The 15469-nt window shown below is 38.1% G+C and overlaps 1 protein-coding gene across 1 annotated transcript; it reads right to left on the reverse strand.

Moving 5' to 3' along the window:
- Window positions 1–364: 364 nt before the first annotated feature.
- On the reverse strand, window positions 365–1295 carry LOC118566915 (parkin coregulated gene protein homolog). The gene has a single exon (XM_036150382.1). It carries the CDS (start codon window positions 1154–1156, stop codon window positions 482–484), a length of 675 nt encoding a protein of 224 aa, XP_036006275.1. The 5' UTR covers window positions 1157–1295; the 3' UTR covers window positions 365–481.
- Between the last annotated feature and the right edge of the window lie 14174 nt (window positions 1296–15469).

A 15469-nucleotide genomic window follows, 5' to 3' on the forward strand; every position in this document is an offset into this window, starting at 1 on the left:
AAAAACTGTGAGCATAGTGTGTGAATAAAGTACGGTGGTGATGCAAGTGAGTCATCAGGATATGATTGGTATAGTTTGTGTGTCTTTCTTTTTGTGTTGTGTTGTTTAACAAAGGAATAACCCAACACTAATTTGTCTCACCTATGATATGGAGGCTGCTTAGTGGAAACTGCAAAAGCTAAAATCAATTTAATCTCTTCCACAGTGGAGGAGACGATGAACAGGAAAAGATGGTGCAGCAACAACTGATCCAAATCCAGCAGACTCGCTGATAGCAACATACCTACAGACAGGGCCCCAAAACTGGCTCTAATCCAAGAATTTCAGTAAACAAATTAAATAAATGAATAACACATTAAACTGATGTGCTTCTTTCAAATGTTGGTATATTTTTGAGCAACTTTGGAACCAACTTCCTAAGGAACAAAGTAAAAGAAGTAGCCTTGCAGTAATCAGTCCAATAGCTCCATCTGTCAGTTCTTCACGCAGGACTATAGGTGGGTATCATAGATTTGATTTGTTTGAAGGCGTCTGGGCCACCGTAGTGCTCCAGGGTCTGCAGGGTCTCCTCGATCAGATCGCCGATGCTCTCTCTCTGCCGCCGGCTCTCGATGGCATCTCCCAGGTTTCTCTTCTTGTTCTTGAAGAGGTTGAACACGGGCAGGATCCGCTTTAAGTAAGGCACCAGCGCCACACCGACGCCGTCCGCGGACGCCACCAGGTGCTGCACGATCCGCAGGGTGGTGCACATCACCTGGTGGTTTTTGGTGTTCATGGCATTCCGGATGGGGATGATGAGCTTGGGCACGACGGGGAGGATCTTGGGGCCTCCGCGCGTCAGCATGTCGTGGATCCCCTGCCGCGCGAGGAACTCGTAAGGGTATTCGGTCTCGCAGAGGCCGTGGAAGAGCAGCGGCAGGTAGTACTGGTAGTCCAGTTTCTCGATGTCCACCTTCCACGCGATGTTCTTGCCTCTGCTGTTGTAGTCCACGGCGATCGGGAGCTCCCTGCGCTCGTAGTAAGTCCGGAAGGTGGTGGGTTTGGACGACAGTGGGTGAAACACCCCTGTCGACGGAGGACCCTCAACCACGGAGTTCTTCATGAAGGCCTTGACGGTGAAACCGTCCGGTTTTGCCTTGCCTTTGGTTCTTGACATATCACAGCTCCTTTCGCAGCGGAGCCGAAGAAGCCAGATAGATGGGGAAAAAGGCTCCGATAACGATTTAATGCACAACTTCAGAGCTGTTTACTTTCCCACCGTTGCTATGGAGCTGTGGACGCTGAGGAGGAAGGGCATGTGGTTGCCATAGTGACAAGAATGCGCGTCCGTTGAAAGAGCGACGCTAAACTTCCTTCTTGTCACGGTATCACTCCGCCGTGTGCAACATATAGTTCCCACAAAACGCGTCTCACCAGCGATCATTCGGCTTTGTTTCTAGACCACTTTTCACACAGTTCAGCGTGACACAAAACGCTTTACCCTGCATGGGCGATAAATAGAGGGGCACATTTATAAACAGTACAAAAATCGATAAAATAAAATTCAATTAAACAGCAATAAAATAGTAGCCTCGTGAGACCATCCTGATCTCGCGAGCTTTCAAGGTTTCACTCGCAGATCAGTCTGGCTACTCTCCGTTAAAGAAAATTTGGAGCCGTTCACCAAACGAACGTCCAATCAGCGTTGGCTTTGAGGCGGGTTGAGGTGTGACGCAACGAGAAGCGCGACAGTTCAGTCTAAAGAACATGGCGGCTTCAGCCGATGAAACTAGCGTTAGCGTGGCTATCGAGCAAGTTTTATCGGCATTACAGAGTATTTCTTTGCTGAGCTAACGAGCCTTTACCTGCAGCAGCAAGAGTAGCTTGGCTTGTGGTTGTGTTTTCGTCGTCGCTCTGTTACGAGCGACGACGAATCTGATTGGTTTATTTGGCCCGTCTATCACCAACATAGGCCAATCAGCTAACCAGTATTTTCGCCCCTTCCCAAAATTACTTCAACGGAAGGTTTCCAGATGGATATGCAGAGCAAATCCATCTGACGGAGTCAGGTAAATAAAATAGGCCTACAGGACAAATCGATCAAAAATTATTGTAGAGGCTGAATAACTGTGTGTGTGAAATGTAAACGTTTCATCTCTGAAGCACAGACCATGAAATCAAACATAGAAACAACTCAAACAGTAACATATTTTTATTAAAATTACAAATTACCAAATAATGATATGGTTGCAAAAGCTGTGGTAATGCAAAATGGCAGCAACAAAAGCAGAAATATAATTTCAAACAGTGTAGACGGCAAATGAAGGGTTTTCAGTTTAAGTGGCAAAAGATTTGCATTAGTAGCAGTATTTATGCTTTTAAGATGAACAGATTAACATTCAGATTAATTACTTTAGAGTTAAGTCACCCAGAAAATGTCTTAACTTTGTTTGTCAACTTGAGGCCCTTCCTTTCGCTCTCTGCATTTCTCACCCTTTATAAAACCTTTCTCAAGCCACATTTGCATAATTTGCAGAAACAAATTTCCAACTTACCTTAAAAAAGTTAGAAATCTTCCAAAAGCAAATCATACATATAAGCAAGACATACCAAACATACCACCTTCAATATTTGGAATGAGCTTGATGAGAGGTCAAATTCCATCTCCATCTCAAAAAACAAAAATGCAACTCAGATCAAAGGATTCCTTTCCTGACTATATTGGGAAACTTAATTAGAGATAAGTTGATTGGTACTCCAGTGTTAATTCTATTTCATTGAACTTATTGATTTATTACTAATATTGTTATTTGCCAATGGATCTTGATTGTGGCAACTATTCTAAAACAAAACTAGAATGTCGGAATAGTTTGTTGTCTATTGTGAGTTTGTTTGTACAGCGTTGTATTCAGATGGTGCAGACTTCTACTAAAAACTTTTAATAGCTTCCCACAATGTGTTGAATTTCATGTCTAATGTGTGAATAAACTAAACTATATATAATCTACGTGCATATAAACATAGCAGAGCTGCAAAGCATAGCTGCTTTGAATGAACAGTCAAATGTAGTAAAGTAAAACAGCATTAATACCAAAAGAAATAAGGAAAAATTGCAAAAAAAACATTTGAATATAGTATGACAAAAATGTTTTTACAGGATTCACGGAAAGTTGGGGAGATGAAAAAAAAGAGAGAACATTATTTTGAGTTTTAAGGAGATCTTAGCTTGATTTGTTACATAATGAAGGCAAGGCAAATTTATATAGCACAATTCAGTATAGAGACAATGCAAAGTGCTTTGCATGATTAAAATATAGGAAAATAAAACAGAATAAAAGCAAGTAGGGATAGAATGTGGAAACAAAAAAGAAATGAAGGAATGAAAGAACATAACAGGGTAGGTGTAATTTTGGTCAGCAAAAATAAAAATTTGAACAAAATCTAATGATTGATTGTAAAAGCTTATGTTGGAGGGAATGAACTGATTTTAATAAAAGTCTTGAAGGAATACCATTGCCATTTTTCTCTTATAGACATGATACAAAAGAAACAACAGACAACAGCTGTTTTAAAATCTTTTTATACCCTATAATAGGGGTTTTTAAACTTTTTTTCCCTATCCACAGTCTATTTTGGTGTCTGACGATAATGCATCAAAGCATTTTAATCCCACCGTCATAAGAAATCATAAAAAGAGGAGGAAGGACATCTTGTCCTAAGGATCAACGTCAGGAATACACCAATTTAGGAAAAACGCAAACGGCATCCCCACAGGATTTCAAGTCTCAGCACACCAAGTCATCAGTGAGTGCATCAACAAAGCATCTGTATTAAAATCCAGGTTTGACCTTCATATATTACTTTTATCAGTCTATTGAGGCACTTATTCCGAGAGATATCATAATAAAAAAGTCCTTAAAATGAATGAAAGATTTTATACTAAAAAAGTTTTGATTTAAAACAAATTCATAAAAGTCATACATTGGCTGTTTGTGACAAAGTTTTCCTTCGCTGTATTTTTGGGGGATCAGAAACTGAAGAGTTTGCGAACCACTAATCTATCCGGTCTAAAAATGTAAAATTTAGAATTAAAGATATTTAAATACATTTGAGATTTCCTAATATCCCCCAAAGCATCCCTTTGATTAAAATGCAAATGAGAGCCTAACTTCAGTTTGAGCTTTCTCGGATGTACAGCAGTATTAAAGCAAGTAAAGTATTATAGCAAGTAAAGTTTCTTGCCATAAAACGAGTTACATCAATATTTAATCTCATTTTGGGATTAATAAAGTATCTTTGAATAAAACTGAATTGCAGTGCAGCGTTTGGAATGTGGTCCTTTTTAAATAAGCAAATATAATGTTCCACTACTGTAGGAGGTCTCCTATCCATTTCCCACTCATTTTTAGTATTAAGTACTGTCTTATTTGAAAAATAACAGAGCAATTCTTGGGTAAGCTGTAAGTCTGCTGTAACTGTGAAAAGGATTTCAAATGTTCTCTTCACCTCGTTTTTTTGCGCACAGTCAGCAGAGACTCAACCAACAGATGTAGGGTGAGGCCTGAGCACAGTGCAACACGTTCCTATGACTACAATCATTAATAATTGTAATTTTCAAACCAAAGAGCTTAATTTAAGAAGTAGACCAAATCTTATCGTGAGTTTCCTGCACACATTATGGTATGGAAGTACGAAAAAAAAAATCCTCTATAATCATTAATGTGTCACACACAAATATGAACACACAATACTTGTTCATTTAATTCTTTTGCTTTAAATCAAAGCCTTATTCGTCCTTTACAATGAGGTGTGAAATGGAGAGTGAGGATAGCTGCAGCAGCTCCCTGTCTGTGTCATGTGACCTCTCTTCGTGCAGCGCTCAGTTACGCTCAAGCACCTCCCAGGTTGGAGAGGGGAGCTATCAAAGTGTAACTACAACACTTAACTTTCAGATGCTAAAAAAAATGCAACAGTTCTTTAAGTGTGCACACAAACAGGTTAAAAGCCAATTTATCAATGAGTCAAATCAAAACCAAAAGCAAACACGTCAACCTTGGCTTAGCACTAAAGCAAATAACCCAATAATAAAACATTGTCTGCTAGAGAAAGACACAAGCTTATGGGAGACTGTGGCTGTTTATGTTGAGCCAGAAACAAATGATAAATCTAGGCATGTTTTATCCGAATCCTGTACCTGCTTTCTTAAACTGCAGACTTTGGAACCTATTACTATTGAATGATAGAGTCCTTTGTTCTGGCAGTTTACAGGGTAACACCTTGCTACTTGTACTGTAGCTTAAAAATATGGGTTTTCACATGCCTTGTTGCAACAAGTGGCTAATTAAGCTTTTCTCTTTCTGTAATTTCCAATCCGTCGCCCATTCTCCTATGTAAAATGCTGCTGCGTGACAAATTGCCTAAAATTCAAAGAAAAATTAGAAAAAAGACAAATGCCTTCAGAAAATTTCACAAATGAGTGTTTCACTTTGTATTCAATGATTGTTTTGAATATCAAATAGGTTGAGTTTTTCTCCTTAGCCTGCATGGCTGCCTTTATTCAGGAACAATATTCCATGATATATTCATTATGTCTTCTGATGTTAAATCTATGTTAGCTTTAAGTCTGGGTATTATTAAATACATTTTATAAACCCTTGCAAAAACATTATTGCTTTTTTTCCAGGTTTTAGCTTTAAATACTAGTGATGACTTTCAAATATTGTAGGTAAACTGACAATAAAGGTTTTTCACTGTGGGCTGAGCTTTATATGTCATTAAACATTGGTCTCATTTTAGGTATTGTGGATAACTAGTAGCAGCAGTGCAATATGTTAAGTGGAAAGCAATGTGTCAACATGACAAAAGCAGCTTTTAGTGAGCCAGAAGCGTCTGTCAAAAAAACAAAAACTACCCAAGAGTACCATTTAACGGGAAGACTGTAAATGAGTAACCATACGTTTGTTTGTTAATGCTGCTCCATTTAGGCAACATCTTCCCCAAATGATTAGAGAAAATGGAGAATGAGCGAACTCCAAATTTCTGCAGGTGCTATTTTTTTTTTATCATACACAGATTTTTGTTGTTATTTTAATGTGGTGAAACACTGGGAGAGAAGTAAAACATGCAGTTTTAGCATGATTGTTCCCACTGAAAGCTGAGCCTCTAACCCAGGGCAACCCTATGGAAATTTGTTACAACAAGCTTGCTTCCTAAAGTGTTTCTCACTTGAAAAATTAAAAAGAGGAATTTTTTATTTAAATTGCTCAATAGAATGAGTCGTTTTCAGCTACCACAGAAAAGGTCCAACTCTTCCACTGGCTGGGTGTCTTATTTAATCATCAGATTTTTTGTTATGTCACATAAATCTTCTGCAGGGAGGATAAATGAACTTCTATTTTTCCCCTGCTTACTTTTTTAAATTATTACCATGAACATTATCAGTTTGGGGCTATTTGTTATTAATTTAAGCCTTTTTTTGCATGGCTGAAAGATAATACAACAAAAACTTGAACAAAGTAGAAAAAAATTGGTTCATAGTTTGAATCTATTGTTGAGTTTCTCACACAGACTATATTGTATAAATATATAACCCCACCAAAATGTATTCAAATGCCAGCTGCTGGGTCCAGCTTTCAATGTGTTAGCTATTGATTTAAAGTGAAATGAAGAACATGGAGGTAGTTTTTATTCTTGGATTATTCCGTCCACTTTGTGTATGGTTCTAGCAGCTTTATCAGAGCCCACAGAATGATATGACGTTGATACATTCTTCTTGGGTTCCAAGGATGTTGACCTCTCATCTGACCATGAAACCCTTTTTTTTCTGGAGACACTGGGCTTGTCCACAGCGGCAAATTTCAGTCAAGCTTGAAGGTGTGGATTTCCTTCTTCTTCTGTTGATGTTAAACTCGTGTCATTGCCGAGTCATGCCGACAGCAATGGTGATGTTCCAGCCAACCCCCTGATGGTACCCAGGTCCTTCTTGAACATCCCAACATATTTCTTTATTTTAAAGGCTAGACTTGGATTTAGATTGTCATGACCTAAACACCTCTGCGCTTTAAACCCTGATCTTAACCTCCCTTAAAATTTGTGGGCTAGGCTTAAAAGTTGAATTTGTGGCAGAAAACCGACCAATTTAAATGAACAATCATGTCCGAAGCAGTGGTCAAATATTCATTAGAGAGAATCCACGGCAAGTTAAAAATTGGGCAGCAAATTCTTGCTTTTAAATATGTCTTATTCGTCTGTTTTTAATTGTTCCAAAGGGAAGAACAACTCAAATATATTATTTAAAACCTCAAAATGTCATTGTCTCAACTTATGATGACTGTATGTAAACTTCTGACTAGTAGTACAAGGACATCTGCAAGGTTTTAAGTATTTGGTGGCTTAAGTATGGAGGGCAGAGTGTGGGGGAACACCTACAGGTGCTTTGATTCAGATGCTTACAGTTCCACTTTTATACAGAAAACCCCAATCATTAGCTTTAGTTGTCACTTTATACATTTCGTATTAATTAATACTGTATATTCTTCAGTGATGGTATCAAGGTGTTGGTTGTTTGTACCTGTAATACATTATCGGCTGGTCGTAATGTTTTTTTTTATACATCTTTTAGCAGGTGTAGAAGCAGACTCAGAGGATGTTGTCTTTTTCTCTCCTCTATTTTTGTCACATTTTCTCCCCTTCAGCATTTTGTCTCATCTTTTTCTCTTCCTTTTTTTCTCTTCTACCCTCCCGTTTTTGTGTCCACTGAACACGAAATAGTTCCAGAATAAAATCTAATAAAGCTTTTTGCATATATATAACATGCGGAGCGCTGTGGAGAAAGCAGTAATGCTTCACTTGTGAAAGTAAATCTGTTGGGCTCTCTTTGGCATTAGGACAGCAATTCCTAATGGTACACTGCCAGACAAGACACATAAAAAAGTATTTGGTTGACGATTTTAGATATCAAACGTTCAAATGATCATAAAGCATCTAATCGGTGCCTGAAAAATATTAGTAAGCCTTTAGAAAATAAGAAGAGTTTTACTGATACATCATTCAGTGTTTAATTGCGAAGTGTATTTACGGATCAGGCACAGCAGTTTTATATAAACTACATTAAAGTCAAGAAGCACAGGGCTGAACATGTGGCAGTGTGCACCGTTCCTGTTCATGTGACACAAAAGCGGGATTACCACCTTTTCTGCTCGTTGAAGGGATTACATGAAGGAGGCGTCACCAACTATTTCCGTCTCTGCTGCAGATGAGACTTTTCTGCACACTTAAAACGATTTATGGGATGGAAAAGCCTGGAACATAACAAGAGGGGAAGAGTTGAAGGCATGCTGGGGAGTGAATAGGGAATGAGATGGAAGTGGGAAAAGAGGTTGGATTTAGTGATGGCTGCCCTTAAGGGGAGAAAGGATGAGACAATAGAGTATGTTTGAATCACTTAGAGCATTTTATTGAAACATCATTGAAATGGGGCTGAATTACTTTTACACCAACAAAATAAGGCAGTAAAAGCGTTCTTGGCGAGTAACTTGGCAGTAAGTCGTCCAGCATTTTTTTTGCTTCCAAAAGTGTTTTTTCAGTGGGCTAAATTTAGACAGGGTTCAGACGCAGTGCCGTGCAGATAACCTGTTGCTGTTTCACATTTCATATTTATACAAGCGCAGATGTTAATATATTATCTTCTAACTTTATATGATAGACAAAGCAATGCAGGGTGGTGAAGTGGAAGAAAAATAGATACATGGATTCATAGTGAGATTTTTATTTTTTTTTTTTTTTTACAAGAAGTCTGGAAAGTATGGTAGTCATTTGTATTCAGACCCCTTTACTTTGGTGCACATAAATAAGAGTGTGCGCAACGAACTGTAAATGTAGCGAAAATATTCATAGCCCTTGTCATTTTTCCCATTTTATCACATTATTTCATGCAATCAACCAATGCATAGTTGCATATAAATATGATGTGAGAGAAAAATAATGAATGTTTTTTTTTTAACTTTACAGATTTAAAGTCTCTCTCTGTGTGGTGTGGAGGCTGCAGCGCCTCCGACTGGAAGAACGTGAGGAGAGTGGTGAGGACAGAAGAGAGGATCATCGGGGCTCCTCTTCCCTCCATTAAGGACATTTCATCTCAGCGCTGCGTGTCCTGAGCCCGTAACATCATCAGAGACCCCTCACACCCCCACCATGGACTGTTCTCCCTGCTGCCCTCTGGGAAGAGGCTTCGCAGCATCCGCTGCAGGTCCACCAGGTTCTGCAGCAGCTTTTCCCCCATTGCCATCAGGGTTGGAGTTGAACTCCAAACTGGACTCTGCATCCCACATGCACAGAACTGAACTTTATGGCCATTTCACATCATTATTTTGCGCTGCCAACGTTGCTGAACTTTTATAATCAATTCAAATTTAAAAGTACACAACTGAACGATTACTGCATTTTTATCTTGCTCTGCCAACATTGGACTTTTCTAATTGATGCCTTTTTGCACCACTATTTTTGCACTATAAACATGGTGGAACATTCTTCGGCACACTTTTTTAAAAACTGTTTTTCTCCTGCACTGTACATTCTTATCACTGCTACACTTTATATTGTAATGTTATTTTATTTCAGCTGCAATCTCATTACATTGTTGAAATCTGTAGGTAACGAAATCTCATTTCGTATGCACTCTGTACATACAAAATGACAATAAAGTTTGTCTAAGTTAAATCTAATATGTTCCCTGTATTTGAATTCAGTGTCCTTTACTCTGATAACTGCCTTTAGAAGTCACCTAACTAGTAAACAGAGTTCACCTGTGTCTAATCTAATCACAGTGTAATTTTATGCCTGTGCAGTTGCAGCTCTTCTGTGATGACCTCAGAGGTTTGGTTACAGAACACTGGTGAAAAAACATAATCATGAAGACCAAGTAATGCATCACTAATCCTTACCCTCTATGGAAGAGTAGATGACAGCTGTTGCGAAATGAAAGTCAAGCGACAACAGAATAGTTTAGATCACAACAGATCCAAGGGTTGAACTGGACTATTCCATTCCCCCAGCGGTCCAGCATGGATAAGCGGGTATAGAAAAAGAATGGATGGATGGATGGACTGCTCCAATCAGGGTCCTGACATAAATCTGATTGACAATCTGTAACAAGACTTATAAATAGATGTTTAAAGATACACTATCCATTCTCACTGAACCGAAGATTTACTGCCATGAAATAATAGAAAAAAATGGTAGAAACTTACCTGAAAAGGCTTCCAGCCAGCTGTAATTGCATTGAACAGCAGTTAAATTCAAATGAACACCACTTTTCAGACCAGCTTTTTTAAATTAGAAATTAAACTTTTCTCTTAGTTCACAATCATGTGCAACTCTGTGTTGGTCTGTCACATTGAATCCAAATAAAATACACAGAACTTTGTGGCTGCAACGTGACAAATTGTGGCCCTCTAAGCAAGCGTACCCCAGGTGAAGGCTTTCAGATGACACGGGGATCCTTGTCATTGATGGACGAGTCACTCCAAAGGGCCACCGGACCAGACGCTGACGTGATGGGTGGTAATTTATTGGGTCCACACGTCAGCGAATGTATTGATTGGGAGAAAAAAAATGGTTCCACTTCTGCGTCTAGATTGACTTTGCCTACAAATCAAATGCCACCCACAGCAGCTGCCGTTATGTGCATCATCTGAATAAACACCCGTCGCCACGGTTAAGTGAATGAGTGAGTGTAAATGTTTGCTTTCCACTTACTCTAAGGGTTTTACCTAAGTTATGTCTGTCCTTCTTCTGCTCCTGTGGCCACCGCTCCTTGCCGAAATGCCCGATGATGCATCGGCAATTAGAAAAGAGCAGATTTAATGATTTCATCGGACCTGTAGCTCTGCCCAGCTTTAACTGCAGTCCAGTGGATGTTTGTGATCTGGAGACTTGACGGTTGGCCGCAGCATTACGGGGGAATGCTGCTGATGGAAGTCAAACACAGAGGGGCAAAGCATAACTCAAATGAAATTAATTTGCATTTGTTCACAGAGATCAATAAAATAAATGGAGGTGGTGGCACTTTGAAATTTGGCCCGGCTCGGCAGGATATTGGATTTTGAAGTAAGAGCTTTTTGCTTTTGGACAGTGGGTTTTCTGATTTAATAGAAGTTAATAGCAACAAAATCTTTTTTTAATGTGGGGCTCATTTTTTTGTTCAAATCGAATAGATGAATGGGATTGTTCCTTAAAAAAGACAAAAACCAGAATACATCAACTTTTATGCCATTTCATTTAATGTGATGTGATGCAAAACAATGTACCAGTCAGTTAGCACACTAGTTTAATTTTAAAAAGAAAAGCTGGATCGGCTTTTTCTTTTGGACAAATTCCTTTTATTTTGGATTAAACACTCCCAAGGGAAAAACTAAAGCACTGAAATCAATGTGTAATGTTGAAAACAATCAGCTGGAGGGACATTCACAGTTAACTAAGGTTACAAGAGCAGAGAACATGTTGGATAATAAAAAGGAGCATCTTGGACAAGCTCGTGTTTTTCCATCATAGAGATTCGGCCACCTGACAAACAACACCTGCTTTAACACCTGAGACTATTATTCACTGGAGTTTGTAGCATGACATATGAAATAAAGAGTTCAAAATAATCACCACATAACAAGCTGCTTGTAGATTAAAAAAGGCATGTTTAATATGCTTAAAATGTTTCTTCAAGGCGTTAAGCTGGTGTGTAATTTTGGTCCCTCTCATGGTTTTAAACATAATTTAATCAGCCGTAGCTGTGATCGCTGGTGTAATTATTTGAACCAGTGAAGCAGCGCATCAGCTGGATGACATGAAGCATGTTGGTGGTTTAAGAAGGGAGCGGGACTGCTTGTGAGTGAATGACTTTTACAGTTTTATCAAGTTGGTAAGGTTTAAGACCATGTGGATATTTAAATGACTTTCATTTCTAATTCTATGCATTTTTTTGTATGATCTTACTATTGCTGTGATTTTAACAACCCTGCTTGTTGAGTTGAAACATATGGAAACTAAACTATTTTAGAAGGAGTTCTTTTCAAACACCTCTACATGTGGGCCGATTTCATCTACAAGCTCTGCAATTGCACTGAGAAAGCAAAAATATGTAACAATGTTACTTCTTCTATATGTTGGATTTTTACCTGCAGCAGTCAAGACAACTTGTCAATTGTAGATAAAATGTAGGAGAAAAATTTGTGCTGCATTTTTATGAGTCCAACATCCTCATTGACAAACCAGTGTTGAAAAACGGTCGCTTAAAAAATCTGCAACATCTTTACAAGGGACATAATATTTTAGTGCTTAGCTCGAGGCAATGTTAACTAAAACTCATGAAAAAAGTTTGGAAACATCATTTTAATAATTTATCGACATTACGAAAACCAGTCTCTATTTAATATAATTGGAAACACGGATAATTTCCCTCTACCTTTTGTGGTAAAAGGCTACATATTGATGAATACGCCAAAATTCTCAACAATGGTCCACTGTTAGTTTTCAGTCTGAGTTTGAGTTTCAAATGCTGCACATGTGTGACATTAACTTTTTTGGAAAACTATAAACTTAATACTTTCGCAGTGTAACTCAGTCCAAAGACATCCAATTGGTCTCTATTTGGGAGTAGGGGCTCAGTAGATAAATAAAAAAAAAACTTCTAGGATAAACTTTGTGATCTTTATGCAGTAAAGAGTTGCATAATTTATTCTTGAAATCAAGAGCCCAGACAGTGCTGTAAGTTTTCTTAGTGAGTAAGCAGTTTCAAGCAGATTGATACACACATACACATCGGATTTTCCTATTACCTGTTATTAAAGTATGCTGCACTCTTTATTTTCATACTCAATCAAAGTGTCTAATCAATCAAACATTACAGATTACACCAACTTGTTTTCTGCAGCCCCTTTCTGTTTGCCTAAGGATATTTAATATCAATTTTAACAATCCAAAAAAAATTAAATAAAGTGAAATAAATAAACCTAGCGTAAATTTGGACAACTCTTTGTCCTAGTTTGGACATGTCCTACCTTAAATGACTTAATAATTTTCACACAGACATTTCAGGTGCACATAATTAAAGCATCATAACTCTACATTTAGACTGTGATCTTGACTATTGAAGGGAGAGTGAACACCATGTTAAGTTTGAAAATGCATCCTGGTCGTTTTTTTTTTACTTTTTTGGAATGACCAAATACGGAATTCCAAGAAAGGAACCTCATAGAAAATGTGACGAGTAGAGGGGAAGGTGTCATGGTTTGGGCATATTTTGCAGGGGCAGGAATTGGCCATCACACTAGCACAGAATCTATCATTGAGTCTACCATTTATCACAGGGCGCTTAGCACCATCAGTGAAAAACTTAGGCTGAAGCAGTACTGGACACTGCAACATGAGAATAACCAAATCCAGCAAAGACTAGTTTAGAATTACAGCAAGAAATGGAAAGTCCTGAGTAGGGTTCAAAGTCCAGATCTTGAACCCATCGAGATGCTATCAGGTGTCCTGAACAGAGTTTACGTTCAGGAAACACCTCAAACATTTCCAGGCTGAGAGTAAGAGGGCGAAACTTTCCTCAGACCGATGTCAAAGACAAGTAGATGTCTGCAAGAAGAGCCCCAATGAAGTTATTCCACCCAAAGTGGGTCACACTAGCTATTATGTGGCTTTCAAGGCTTTTCCTAACCCAGGAAATGCATTTTTGATTGTTTAATAAATAAAGAGAAGTTCATTTTTGTTGTTTACCTGTATATAATCCACTTTCAGTTCTAGAAAAAAAATATTAGAAATTTTTTATGTGAACTTTTTTTTACTGAATATTTAATGCAGAGTTATTCAAAGCTTTGTAAATGTTTCCTGTGGCAGCAGAATTCATCTAATTTTGTTTTTAAAACATTGTAGAGGTAATTACAGCTGAAGTAAAAGTGCAGATGCTGTCTTTAATTCATGCAAGCGAGTCATGTGGCCTGCTGAAAGAGAATCAGGATTTTGTCAAAGACAAACACAAACCTCAAAGTGCTTTTGAATTGCACACATTTAAAATTTTACTTTCAATGATCCATTTCCAATCGAAATTTTAGTTGGGTCTCATGTTTCCCTGCACTAAGTTGCTATTTCTGAGTGAAGCTGTGATTAATGCCATGCTCTGTACTTTTTCATGAAATCAATTCATCAAAAAGAACCGGACAAAACAGGACTTCTCTTTCAGAAGAAGTGAGAGTGAGAGTCAAAATATGCATAGTTTGAGCTAATATCCCTAGCCTTTGTATAAGGACTGCACATTAATTTTATGAAGATAGATTGGGTACCACAATAAACTGACATTCATCAAATGTGTTACCACAGATCATTTAAATCTGAGATATTGTGAACCTCACAGTAAAAAGAGTTGCAATTTTATCAATAGTTTGGCCCTTTCCTAGTAGTCGATCATGATGTGGTTAGTATTGATGGATTCCTTGTAGTCTCTGGATTGTGGGGATGACACTGACTGTTTAACTGAGTGCAAGAAACTTCAGAAACTGTGAGGTTAAAGCAAAGGATACCAATTTGAATTTTCCAGAGGTCAAATGTGGTTACATAAAAAGACATGTTCAGGCTATCATGAATGATGAATGAAGCAGAGTCTAATTAATATAAGACCTACTGACCTATAGATTTAATGCCTTATAATAAGAATTATTATCAGTGAGAATTATAAGATACAGAGAATAATGTTTATAATGCAACAGGAGATACAACACAAAATATCAGTCATGTATTTTTGCTATAGCCTTACAAATGGTTAATTGAACTGCAAATATACACTATAACAGTATCAGCATTAGCCAAGTTTGATAATGAACCACATGGACAGACTGAATGGACTAGCTATTCTTTCTACTTGCAGCCAATTAACAAAAATCTGGATTTCAAAGACCTGACCAGTAAAACTGTAAAAACAAAGACCCACCATTGGGCATTTACTGGAGAATAAGGCTTTATTTTATAACATTTTGTATTGCAACAAATTTTATTCAAACACATTCTAACAAAAGCTGATGATCTTTGTCTGCCAATGAAAATGAAATGTGAGCTAAGTCTGGCGGGTTGATTTTTGTTATCCTGGCATGTTTCTTAATACAGAGGATTATGTGGGATAATATTAATTCTGCTTTCTCATAACAGGGGGGAAAATATGTGTACCGTAACTGATCTTGATGCCGGGTGCAGCTTACCAAGACTGTTCATTCATGTATAATACGATCTTAAGGAGAATGTTTGTAGATTATATCCACTTTACATTCTGTAGTTTTAGTTCATGGGCAGCAAGTGGGCATTGATTAATATTATACCTACCAGTGTTGGCTAAAAGCCTCTGCAACCCTCAGGTTTAGCCAACACTTTAGCATGCAATGTACCAAGAGAGCTAGTCCCTGGACCGTATCCTCAGTGGCTTTCCAAAGCCTTTGGGGGGTGGCAGATACTG

Source organism: Fundulus heteroclitus, chromosome 19 (genome assembly GCF_011125445.2).
Source record: "Fundulus heteroclitus isolate FHET01 chromosome 19, MU-UCD_Fhet_4.1, whole genome shotgun sequence".
NCBI classification, from domain to species: domain Eukaryota; kingdom Metazoa; phylum Chordata; class Actinopteri; order Cyprinodontiformes; family Fundulidae; genus Fundulus; species Fundulus heteroclitus.

What these genes read in the sequence shown, in the direction of transcription:
- LOC118566915 (XM_036150382.1), bottom strand. Translation starts at nt 1,156, where the DNA reads ATGTCAAGAACCAAAGGCAAGGCAAAACCGGACGGTTTCACCGTCAAG.